This window comes from Hyla sarda, chromosome 1, assembly GCF_029499605.1.
Source record: "Hyla sarda isolate aHylSar1 chromosome 1, aHylSar1.hap1, whole genome shotgun sequence".
Lineage (NCBI taxonomy): Eukaryota > Metazoa > Chordata > Amphibia > Anura > Hylidae > Hyla > Hyla sarda.
Window position 1 is genome coordinate 83,310,524 of NC_079189.1, and position 13,238 is coordinate 83,323,761.

Here is a 13,238-nt window from a genome sequence, read left to right on the forward strand (position 1 = left end):
CACTATCTGGAGACTGTGAAAGTGACTGAGGTGCAATAGTGTAAGGAGGTGGATGTTATCAAGATTACTTTATGTTCTATTCTCTGTGAATATTTCATTCCCATTTGCGGTCACAGGTGAATAATTTTTGTTCTGTCTAAGGGGTTATATGTTTGTTGTTAATAGAATATAACCAATAAAACTGCATTTTATACATGTAGTCATACCCCTGTTTATTGTTTTGATATTTGATTGATGGGGGGAACGCGATAGCCTGAAGTGACTATAGTAAGCTATCTATTTGTGTTTATTGTTGATGGATTTGTTGCAGATTTCCCCAATGACTTAGAAAGGGTTATCCAGCAAAAAAAAAACATTGATACATGCCCAGGCTGTGTAATACAATAAAAAAGTCTATACCTACCATTCTCCCTGCCCTGTGTGGCCAACATCTGGGAGCATAGTCTCCAGTGAACTCTGCTGACACTTTGCTTCCTGAAAACTGGAGATGTTACGTCACATCGCCGCTCTGCCCAATCACTAGCCGCAGTGATGTCCCACCTCAGTCACGGATTGGCAGAACAGTGATGTAACATAGTGTCTGCAGCTCGTGGAAGCAAAGTATCGGCAGAGTTCAGAGAAGACTGTGCGCCGTGATATTGACTGCTACAGGGCAGTGAGAAAGGTAAGTATAGGCTTTTTTATTTTATTACACAGCCTGTGTACACATCTTTAAAAAAAAATTGATAAATAACCCCTCAAAGGGTACATCGTGGAACATCTGCAGCAAATTTTGCTACCATTGACTTCAATGGGTCAGTGACAAATAGTGGAAGATTTGCAGATTTAACAATGATCCATTCAAGTCAGTTGGCTAAGGAACATCAAATGCAGATTCAGAATTTGTGGAAAGAATAAAAAAAAAAAAGGTTAACTCTTTAGATGAAATCTGCCAGCAGAAGCCAATTTTTTTTACGTTTTTGGGCAAAATTTCCACTGCAAATATAATGTGAAATAAGTGCTGATTCTGTGCCATTTTAAAGGCATAGATCCTCTTGTCTTTAAAGGGTACTCTGGTGGAAAATATATATTTTTTAAATCAACTGGTGCCAGAAAGTTAAACAGATTTGTAAATTACTTCTATTTCAAAAATCTTAATCCTTCCAGTACTTATCAGCTGCTGTATGCTCAACAGGAAGTTATTTTCTTTTTGAATTACTTTTGTCTGATCACAGTGCTCTCTGCTGACACAGTCAGCCTGTCTGTCTCAGGAACTGTCCAGAGCAGGATAGGTTTGCTATGGGGATTTTCTCCTGCTCTGGACAGTTCCTGACATGGACAGAGGGGTCAGCAGAGAGCACTGTGGTCAGAGAGAAAATACATTTAAAAAGAAAAGAACTTCCTCTGTAGTATACAGCAGCTGATAAGTGCTGTAAGGATTTAAGACTTTTTAATAGACGTAATTGACAAATCTGTTTAACTTTCCGGAGTACCCCTTTAACCCCATTTCTCATAGGCTGTAAGCTCTTGCGTGCAGGGCTCTTGCTCCTCCTGTCTGAATATCTAGTGTGTAATATCTGACATTTTGTCTTTATATGTACCTCCAAAATTGTAAGTGTGCTGCATTATCTGTTGGCAATATATATATATAAATAAATCAGATTTTTGTTATTATTATTATTATTATTATTATTATGCTCTGAGGAAATCTAGAAAGACATTTTCCCCAAGGAATTTCCTCAGTGTGCAAGGGCCCTAAGGGAACATTCACACATACAGGATCTTCTGCGTCATGATGGAGATATCAATCGGGGAGATTTATGAAAACCTGTGCAGAGGAAAAGTGGAGCAGTTGTCCATAACAACCAATCAGATCCCTTCTTTCATTTTTCAGAGGCCTCTTTTTAAAAATGAAAGAAGGAATCTGATTGGTTGCTATGGGCAACTGCTTCACTTTTCATCTGCACAGGTTTCTCCCCAAATGTATGAAAATATGTATATGTGTGTATATATATATATATATATATATATATATATATATATATATATATATATATATATATTTATATTCTCCAGGGGGGTAAATAAACAGTACATTTTCTTTATTTTTTCTTTAGTTTTTAGTTTTTTACTAGGCAAAAAAGTGGAATGTTTTCTTACTCACATTGGGGGAGATTTATCAAAACCTGTGCAGAGGAAGAGTGGTGCAGTTGCCCATAGCAACCAATCAGATCGCTTCTTTCATTTTCCACAGGCCTCTAAAGAGGCCTGTGGAAAATGAAAGAAGCAATCTGATTGGTTGCTATGGGCAACTGCACCACTCTTCCTCTGCACAGGTTATGATAAATCTCCCCAATTGTTTTTTATTCCCTATTTGTTCATTTAAACCGAATATTTCAGTATAGCAATACTATAGCTGAAGTTATAAGCAGACACAGCCCTCGGTCAGTCTCGATGCTCCATTTTGGGGGGATCCTCCCCCTTACTCGTATAAAGGATGCAATCTCCATCAGGCCAATACATAATGGGGGTTATGTTTTCCTCAGTGTTGCACTCTTCTAAATGTGCAATAATGTGACCATGGTAGATAAGGTAATCTCACTAAACAAAAGTATACATATTATAATGTATATGAATTCTAAGCCATGCTATTGCTGGTTCGGTCTCTGGTGAATATTGGCTGATTCCTTTAAAACAGTATTGTCCAAACACTGTGTCTCCAGCTGTTGCAAAACTACAACTTCCAGCATGCCCAGACAGCCAAAGGCTGTCTGGGCATGCTGGGAGTTGTAGTTTTGCAACAGCTGGAGACACAGTGTTTGGAAAGTACTGCTTTAACAGGGTACTATAGTGGAAAACAATATATATATATATATATATATATATATATAATTTTTTTTTTTTTAATCAGCTGGTGCCAAAAAGTTCAACAGATTTGTAAATTACTCCTATTTAAAAATCCTAATCCTTCCAGTACTAATCAGCGGCTGTATACTACAGAGGTTGTTTTCTTTTTGAATTTCTTTTCTGTCTGACCACAGTGCTCTCTGCTGTCACCTCTGTCCATGTCAGGAACTGACCAGAGCAGGAGAAAATCCCCATAGCAAACCTTTCCTGCTCTGGACAGTTCCTGACATGGACAGAGCTGTCAGCAGAGAGCACTGTGTGGTTGACTAGGTGGTGCAGGTAATGGAGTAGGGTATGCTGTATTAACCCTATGTTGTCGTGACGCCAGGATGCGGTTTGCTTAGATTAATGGTCCTACCGCCAACCGTCCCAGAAACGGCAGGGAGAAATAATTGAATGTCCACAGCAGATATTTGATGAAAACCGGAATAAACTTTACTGCATATTTTATGCAACTGCAGGAAACAAAAAACAGTCTTTGTATAGAGGACCGTAGTTCAGGTTCCTCACAGGTTTGCTGGGACTTCCTAGATATCAATGAGCTTTGATTTGCTAGCCACTGTGCTACTGGTTTGAAGATAATTGAGTTGCAGTAGTCACACAGGATTTTAGTAGTTTTGAGTTTGATGGCTCACGGTTTAGTGGCTGCGGAAGATAAGGCTTCATGCCTGGCTTGAATTGATGATGAGATACAGATTGATATGCTTGCTTTGAAGTGCAGGGACCAAGAGAGAATTTAGTCACAGCAGCCCCTTATATATTAAGAGGGTGGGACATAGCACATTGGATAGCCAAACCTGTCAGTCCTGACCTCTGGAACCCATGGTATATCACATGACCTAAATGTCCCTAAACCATAGCACAACATAAATTAAAGGCACGTGACCTCCAAGGTCCTATACAGAGGTATCCTATATTAATTACATATTTGAGTATATACATAAATATTATTATATTAAGAGGCGACTAGGGGTTAGCCCTTCAGGAGAGCCCATTATCATGGAGGGACTCTGGCTGAGGGGACTCCAGACAAAAGGGACAGGACATGTCCTGTACCGGGACACCACAACTGTGGTCAGACAAATAAATTTAAAAAGAACTCCCTTTGGAGCATACATTAGCTAATAAGTACTGGAAGGATTAAGATTTTTAAAGGAAAACTGTCAGCTTGCTCCCCCGCACTAACCAGCAGTACTGGCTGGTAGTGCGGGGGACGCTGATCAGTTTGATGCCTACCGTGCCTGGATCCGCCCTGCCATTCAGCCGAAATCTTCGTTTTTTTGTATATGCTAATTAGGTGCTAACTGGCACAAGCTGGGGTTACTGGCACTCTGACGTCAGCGCCGCCCAGCTCATCAATATTCCTCCCCTCCCTCCGCCTCTCACTCTTCTCCCCGCTCTGTAATGAAGAGTGAGAGGCGGAGAGAGGAGAGGAATACTGATGAGCAGCCAGCGGCGAAGACGTCAGAGTGCCAGTAACCCCGCCTGTGCCAGTTAGCACCTAATTAGCATATACAGAAAAGATCAAAGATTTCGGCCGAACGACGCAGCGGATCCGGACCCGGAGCAAGCTGACAGTTTTCCTTTCTAAATAGAAGTAATTTACAAATCTGTTTAACTTTCTGGCACCAGTTGATGTAAAAAAAAATATATAGTTTTCCACCAGAGTACCCCTTTAAGGACTCCCATGTGTTTCTCTATGGTGTCTCTGTGAGGCACTGTATTCTCCCTTAGAAGGAGTACTTTTATTAGAGAATACTTCTCTAATACATGATACAATGCAGCATGCCACAATAATAATTTTTCCTACAAATTCATATAACCTTGAAGGCATAGGCAGGGATACAGTGTGGGTCAATAGGTGTCATAGTACAGATCCACACAATTTGTATACAGCCATGTGCACAAGGCCTAAGACTAAATTTACAAGCTAGTGAAAATTTGACGCACGTAAAGAAATGGTCTCGGCACCTTCCCTTTTTGTTGCACTGGAATATAACAAGCGGACACCTGATCCACACAGTCCCTGGAAGCCAATCCTGGTAACCTCTTCAGTGCTAGCATGCAATACAGGAATAGCAGACGATATCAAACAATGAAACAACTGCGGAGCACTCACCAGGTCTGTTCAATCAGAGGCTTCTTTGTCACTTCGATCAAACGGGATACAAGCAGGGGAGGATGGAAAAGACACGGGGGTATTCAAGACGGCGACGGTCCGTTTACGCACCGGAGTGCTTCGTCAGGCCAGTCAATGCGCTTTGGCGTGTAAACGGACTGTCGTCGTCTTGAATATCCCTGTGTCTTTTCCAGCCTCCCCTGCTTGTATCCCGTTTGATCGAAGTGACAATAAAGAAGCCTCTGATTGAACAGACCTGGTGAGTGCCCCGCAGTTCTTTCATTGTTTGATATCTAGTGAAAATTTGGTTTACTATGTGTAATTCCAGTTGCAGAGCCCAAGGGGGCGCTGCATGACACAGAGATTCAAAGAACATCAACGAGAGAAGTCTATTTAGTATCTCTATAATGTTACTTTTAGTTGTTTTTCTCTTTTTTAACAGGTAAAATGTCAAGTGAAGGAGGTAACGCAGAAGAGGACACCACTGGGACTGAGCTAGAGAAAATCGCAAATCTTGTACTGGACAGCAATGAGGCGTCTGTGGCAGAAGACAGTCCTGAAAATGGAGAACTACCAAAAATCCCAGGGACTGAACCTGAACAGAACCCTGAAGTGCAAGCATTTCCAGAGGAGCCTTCCCAACCAAACCCTGAGGAGTGCTGCGACACTGTGAACTTAGAAGCAGCGCCTGACTCCACAGCTGATCAGGAAGAGCAGAAACATCTAGTATGTATAGCTTCTGTAAACCTAGACTACTCATGGGAATTATTTTAGGGTGTGATAGATATGACTAGTCACTAAAAACTAGAATATTTATTTGACCCTGCAGGTGTCCTGGAAGCATGGCCCAAGCTCTGAAGTGCCACCAGTTTACTAGTCTTCTCTCATGCACACAACTCTGCGTTCCTCAGAACTGAGCTTAGCTTAGCTCTGAGCTCCGTCCTGGGCGTGGCTTACAGCGTTTAGCTCAGTCTTGGGCTTGGCTAACAGTTCTGAGCAAAGTTTTGGGCTTGGCTTACAGCGTTTAGCTAAGTCTTGGCCTTAGCTTACAATGTTGAGCTAAGTCCTCGGCTTGGTTTACAGTGTTGAGCTCAGTATTGGGATTTGCTTACAGCATTGAACTCAGTCCTGTGCTTGGTTTACAGCATTGAGCTCATTCCTGTGCTTGTCTCCACATATAAAGAAGTGAAATCACCGACACCACTAAATGTATACACAGCCCTATACTAATCCGGTCTTTCGGACACAATATCATCCAATACTCCGGCACTTAAATTCAAAACCCGAGTCTTTGCATGAGGATAGACTGTACATATAGTGGGGGTGGTGCTCCTCTACATTCCTGTGCTTGGTTTACAGCATTGAGCTCAATGCTGGGATGGCATTCGGCTATGAGCTCAGTCTTGGGCTTGGCTTACAGCGTTTGGCTCAGTCTTGGGCTTGGCTTACAGTGCTGATCTAAGTTTTTGACTTGGCTTATAGCGTTTAACTCAGTCTTGGCCTTAGCTTACAATGTTGAGCTCAGTCCTGGGCTTGTTTTACAGCATTGAGCTCAGTCTTGGGATTTTCTTATAGCATTGAGCTCAGTCTTGGCCTTGGCTTACAGCACTAAACTCAATCCAGGGCTTAGTTTACAGCATTGAGCAGAGTCCTGCGCTTGGCTTTCAGCATTGAGCTCAGTCTTGGGCTGGTGTACAGCGCGGAGCTCAGACATGTGCTTTGCTTACAGCATTGAGTTCAGTTTTGGGTTTTTCTTACAGCATTGAGCTCAGTCTTGGCCTTGGTTTACAGCATTGAACTCAGTCCAGGGCTTGGTTTACAGCATTGAGCTGAGTCCTGCTCTTGGCTTTCAGCATTGAGCTCAGTCTTGGGCTTGGTGCACAGCGCTCAGCTCAGTCATGCGCTTGGTGCACAGCATTGAGCTCAATCTTAGGCTTTTCTTACAGTGTTGAGCTGAGTCTGTATGTTCTGTAGGATTCCAAGCTCGAGCTGTCACTCATAACTAAATAGAAGCCTGGTGAAGTGGCATGGTTTCAGCAGCTGGGCCACTTCTAGACCCAAATTAAACATAAAATATGTGCAAAAATATGACCCAAAAAGGGCCTGATACTTAACTTTAAAGCTGTAACAATTATTGACACAAAAATAATATGCGCGAAAACAAAAAGCAATTTTTCTTTAGATTTTAATAGAACTCATTGGGAAAAATACTGACAGTTTTTGGACCATTTTACAACCCCAAAACAATCCAAAACATAACCTCACAGGGATGTGGAATTCCTATTGCCCGACGCCAGGGACATGCAGTTCCGGGCGCCGAGCAGGTACATTTTTCCGGTCCTCTGAAGGCAGAGCAGGGGGAGGGGGAGATGAGAAGCTGTGTACGTCCTCACTCCCCTGCTCTGCCTTCTTTCTGCAATGCAGGCCTGCGGGGGGAGATGAGGGGGCGTGGCTTCTTTCTCCCCGTGCAGACCTGTGTCCTCTGCCTTCGCTCCCCTCCAGCTCTAGCTTCAGAAACCTTTGGAGAGCTGATTGGAGGAGCAGACGCACGTCTGCACGGGGCGCAAGTTTCACACCGCCGATAATAGGCAGCATGCGGTGCTCAGCAGTCTGTATGGAGCGGGCTCCGGACTCCTGCCCATTCCATACTCTTCAGCCCCTGGCTGTTTTCAGTAGCCGGGGGGCCGCCGCTAATAGCCAGCATGTGGCGATCGCTGTGGCTGGCTATTAACCCTTTAGATTGCCGCTGTCAAAGCTGACAGCGGCATCTAAAGGGACATGTGTATGCTCCCTGGTGGACTAGTGGGGTGGATTGCCAGCTACCCCCCCCCCCCCCCCCCCGCAGCGTGATCGCAGGGGGGCGATCCACTAAAGAGGTAGCCGGAGGGCTTACCTCTGTTCCCTGGTGTCCCATGGCTCTGTCATTGATAGATCCTGGCTGGACCAGGCTCTATCAATGAATCGCAGAGCACACAGATCAATTGAGTTCAATAGAAGTCTATTCATCTGTATGAGGAATCTAATGATTCCTCCTAAAAGTCTTTAAAAAAAAATCTAGTTTTTGATGCAGTTTTTCAAAGTTTATTTCATTTTTTTTTATATACAACCTGAGTTTGCAATATGTTTTCAAAAACTGCTCTGTGCCTTTCCTACATGTGTTATCCTACATAGTTAGTGCTACGTTAGTTATTGTCTACACTGTAAAATACCGTCTGTACAGCAAAGTGTCCTGTTTATGTTTAAGGACCCAGAGACTTCAGCTAAGGGAAGCACTTGGAGTAGCTGGGGCACATGGGGCAAATCTCTTCTGTCAACAGCCAGTGCTACCGTAGGTGAGTACAACTAACAGTATGGTAATGCCTAATAAAAAATAAAGCTTACTGTAGACATGATATTGGACCAGCCAACAGGCACGTATAGTTACACTTATTTTGGGATTAATAAAGTTATGTGGGTTAGAGTCCAATGTGTATAACCCTTAAGCCCCATCATCTGTCCCGGGAGACAATCTGTTGAATGGGATCTGCAAGAAAAAAAAGGCATAATAAAAATAAACATTTGGAAAGATGTACATACACTTTATGGTGTAACTAAGATTTCATAGAACTTTTGACATGTCAACAGTTTTGGTCATCAGAGTCCAGATGCTGTGACACCCACTATTTGCTATAACGATGTAGAGAAGCGCTCAGCTGAGTACTGTTACTCGCCGCCTCCTCTCTGTATAAAGACAGGTACAATAAAGTCTATCTAAAAGCCCATCTTAAGTGTACAAGGAGATGGTAAGGAGAAACAGCACTCAGATGAGCACCTCTTCCAACTAGTTCTAGATGTTTCTGCCGCGGAAATCCAGATTCTGGCATCTGCAAAAAGAACTTGTCTATTTTTTCTCAGAAATGTATTGCTGTAATTATAAATCAATGTTTCATGTTCACAAATGTGATCTCTGTTTAACCAGGACATGGGATATCTGCGGTGAAGGAAAAAGCAGGAGTCACTTTAAGAATCCGATCGTCAGAGTCTGAGTCGAGTAGCGAGATAGGAGCACCTGAAGCTACAGATACAGAAGAAGGTGAATAGTACCACAATTATGTTTAGAAATTGGGGCGATTATTGTATTATGTGTTTCGTTAGACAAAAGTTTTATTCTGTGGAAAATAAGGATAACTAATGGGCACCCTATCATTCTTTGAAGGGGTATCTGCTGGTCCTTGCATTGCAAGATGCGCTGTTGTGCATGAAAAAGCTGTGAAGGGCCCACAATTCTGCCTATTGCAGCGTCTTCATTCTTTAGATCAGTGGGATCCCAGGGGGCAGAACACCCATATCCTAGTGATATGCCATCACTTTAAAAATGGGAATACCCACCAGCTATTCCCCAGGTGTCCGTAACAGAGGACTCCATTGGAGCTGGTGCAGTAGTCTGCATTCAATGGCTGACATTTATCATTGTCTTTAAACTGTTTTTTGTATCTAGAAAAGGTGCAAAAAGGTGCAAGCAGGGTTTATTTGCACCTTTTTGCCCCTTTTGGTTTACACATTTCTGCTGATTTTGAATTGCAATCCACTGATTTTGGCAATACACATGATATGGAAGGGTTTTGTGAACTGTGCCTTTTTGTGAAAAGGTGCAAAAAAGGCGTAAAGCCACTGAAAAGTATCTAAAACAACACCAGCCCAGACTTAGCTTAGCGTTATGGTGTATGTAAAGAGTAAAATTTCAGAAAATGTGACCTGCACAAAATTTATGAAATGCTGTGTGACCATTTAATAACTTTGGTGCTCCTACACATTACCAGCACAAAAAAAAAAGTGTAGAAAAATGCTTCACTTACACCTACAATGATAAATGCCCCCCAATATGTATAAAGCTTAGTGTAACTCGGTGTAAGTCAGCATAATATAGGAGCTGCATAAAGAATACTGAGATGTATTACATGCGGTAAATGTTTCTGCACCCATGTAGTTGTTTGTTTGTCACTGTTACAATAACATTGACTAGTCATAATGTTACTAAAGAGTATTTGGGGCCGACATGCACCAGAGATGTCTTTCAGGGACTGATTGATATTACTTCTCTTTGTGTTTGATTTTTTTAAACCATTTTAATAAGGCCATTGGGGGGCATTTTTATCATTTGCTTTACACCCCTTCAATGTTATAAATATCCCTGCAAATTTTGCGCAATTGTATTTTTTTGAACAATTTTTTGTAGATCATCTTTCTAAGTTGTCTACTGTTTGGTGCACCTAACCCCACTTTTTGCAGTAGATCAGTATTTATTATTTGCGCAAATTTCAAATTAATTTTTTTGCGCAACGCCTACTTATTTTTGCGCAAACCTACACCACCTAATAGGAAATGTACACAAGTGTCAGATGTCAGAGCACAGAGCTTAAACCAATCTCTGCAGCTCACTGGTTTCTGAAATTGTGAAACATTTATCAAGTAAATTTTGAGCAGCTGTGCAAACAATACACCAAGCAAACAGGGGTAAAATCTTTCCTAGCTTATGCCAACATTGATACAGTGGGGATCAAAAGTTTGGCCACCCCAGGTAAAAATTTGTATTAATGTGCATAAAGAAGCCAAGGAAAGATGGAAAAATTTCCAAAAGGCATCAAATTACAGGTTAGACATTCCTTTAACCCCTTAAGGACTCAGGGTTTTTCCGTTTTTGCACTTTCGTTTTTTCCTCCTTACCTTTTAAAAATCATAACCCTTTCAATTTTCCACCTAAAAATCCATATTATAGCTTATTTTTTACGTCGCCAATTCTACTTTGCAGTGACATTAGTCATTTTACCCAAAAATGCACGGCGAAACGGAAAAAAAAATAATTGTGCGACAAAATCGAAAAAAAAACGCCATTTTGTAACTTTTGGGGGCTTTCGTTTCTACGCAGTGCATATTTCGGTAAAAATTACACCTTATCATTATTCTGTAGGTCCATACGGTTAAAATGATACCCTACTTATATAGGTTTGATTTTGTCGCACTTCTGGAAAAAATCATAACTACATGCAGGAAAATTTATACGTTTAAAAATGTCATCTTCTGACCCCTATAACTTTTTTATTTTTCCACGTATGGGGTGGTATGAGGACTCATTTTTTGCGCCGTGATCTGAAGTTTTTATCGGTATGATTTTTGTTTTGATCGGACTTTTTGATCACTTTTTATTCATTTTTTAATGATATAAAAAGTGACCAAAATACGCTTTTTTGGACTTTGGAATTTTTTTGCGCGTACGCCATTGACCGTACGGCTTAATTAATGATATATTTTTATAGTTCGGACATTTACGCACGCGGCGATACCACATATGTTTATTTTTTATTTTTTTTACACTGTTTTATTTTTTTTATGGGAAAAGGGGGGTGATTCAAACTTTTATTAGGGAAGGGGTTAAATGACCTTTATTAACACTTTTTTTTTACATTTTTTTTGCAGTGTTATAGGTCCCATAGGGACCTATAACACTGCACACACTGATCTCTAATGCTGATCACTGGCGTGCATTAACACGCCTGTGATCAGCATTATCGGCGCTTGACTGCTCCTGCCTGGATCTCAGGCACGGAGCAGTCATTCGTCGATCGGACACCGGAGAGGCAGGTAAGAGCCCTCCCGGTGTCCGATCAGCTGTTCGGGACGCCGCGATTTCACCGCGGCGGTCCCGAACAGCCCGACTGAGCAGCCGGGTCACTTTCACTTTCACTTTAGAAGCGGCGGTCAGCTTTGACCGCCGCTTCTAAAGGGTTAATACCACACATCGCCGCGATCGGCGATGTGTGGTATTAGCCGCGGGTCCCGGCCGTTGATTAGCGCCGGGACCGACGCGATATGATGCGGGATCGCGGCGCGATCCCGCTTCATATCGCGGGAGCCGGCGCAGGACGTAAATATACGTCCTGCGTCGTTAAGGGGTTAATATGTCAACAAAAGTTAGATTTTATTTCCATCATTTACACTTTCAATATAACAGAAAACCAAAAAAATGGCGTCTGTAAAAGTTTGGGCACCCTGCAAAGTTAATATCTTGTACTGCCCTCTTTGGCAAGTATCACAGCTTGTAAATGCTTTTTGTAGCCAGCCAAGAGTCTTTCAATTCTTGTTTGAGGTATCTTTGCCCATTCTTCCTTACAAAAGTCTTCCAGTTCTTTGAGATTTCTGGGCTGTCTGTCACGTACTGCTCTTTTAAAGGGGTTCTCCACTGCCCTGCCTTCTGGAGCTCCGCTCGCAGTGTCCGGAAGTTTAATACTCCGAACGTTGTGTGCGGGCTTCCGTGTTCGAGGCTGCCCCCTCGTGACGTCACGCCCACCCCCTCAACGAAAGTCTATGGGAAGGGAGCGCGACCGCTGTGACACCCGCTACCCATAGACTTTCGTTGAGGGGGTGGGCGTGACGTCACGAGGGGGTGGGCATGACGTCACAAGGGGGTGGGCATGACGTCACAAGGGGGCGGCCTCGAACACAGAAGCCTGCACACAGCGTTCAGAGTAATAAACTTCCGGACACTGCGAGCGGAGCTCCGGAAGGTAGGGCAGTGGATAACCCCTTTAAGGTCTATCCATAGATTTTCAATTATGTTGAGGTCAGGAGATTGTGAAGGCCATGGCAAAACCTTCAGGTTACGCCTTTTGATGTAATCCCTCATGGATTTCGAGGTGTGTTTAGGATCATTATCCATTTGTAGAAGCCATCCTCTCTTTAACTTAAGCTTTTTCTTAGCTGGCATCAAGTTAGCATCCAAAATTTGCTGAAATTTTATTGAATCAATTTTTCCTTCTACTCGTGAGATGTTCCCTGTGCTACTGGCTGCAATACAACCCCAAAGCATGATTGATTCACCCCCATGCTTAACAGCGACAGAGGTTCTTTTCATTAAATTCTGTTTCCCTTCTCCAAACGTACCTTTGCTCATTCCGGCCAAAAAATTAAATTTTAACCTCATTGATCCACAGAACTTGTTTCCAAAATGCATCAGGCTTGTCTATTTGTTAATTTGCAAAGTTCAAACACTGATTTTTGTGATGAGGACGTAGAAGAGGTTTTCTTCTGATGACTCTTCCATGAAGACCCTATTTATACAAGTATCTCTTTATAGTGGAATAGTGTACTACAACTCCAGTGTCTACCAGATCTTTCTGGAGGGATTGTGCAGTCAAACGTGGGTTTTGAATTGTTTGTCTTACAATCCCGCGAGCTGTTCTGTCTGATATTTTTCTTG

General features: G+C 42.4%; 2 protein-coding genes across 10 annotated transcripts in view; one reads left to right on the forward strand and one right to left on the reverse strand.

Moving 5' to 3' along the window:
* Positions 1-2,181, reverse strand: part of LOC130355876 (toll-like receptor 6) — a 51,324-nt gene extending 49,143 nt beyond the window's left edge. Inside the window, exon 1 of the mRNA XM_056556705.1 lies at positions 2,144-2,181. The gene's annotated coding sequence lies outside the window, so the exon portion shown is untranslated. The remainder of the gene's footprint in view (positions 1-2,143) is intronic.
* Positions 1-13,238, forward strand: part of FAM114A1 (family with sequence similarity 114 member A1) — a 43,027-nt gene that overhangs the window by 9,083 nt on the left and 20,706 nt on the right. For 4 of the 9 annotated variants that reach the window (XM_056556771.1, XM_056556781.1, XM_056556762.1 and 1 more), the window contains exons 2-4: positions 5,448-5,731; positions 8,250-8,337; positions 8,964-9,077. In XM_056556771.1, coding sequence (XP_056412746.1) covers positions 5,453-5,731; positions 8,250-8,337; positions 8,964-9,077 — 481 coding nt within the window. In that variant the 5' untranslated portion in view covers positions 5,448-5,452. Of the gene's footprint in view, positions 1-1,559; positions 1,591-1,907; positions 1,963-2,321; positions 2,572-5,447; positions 5,732-8,249; positions 8,338-8,963; positions 9,078-13,238 lie in introns of those variants that run through there. The other 5 variants (XM_056556719.1, XM_056556726.1, XM_056556743.1 and 2 more) reach the window with 4 other exon arrangements.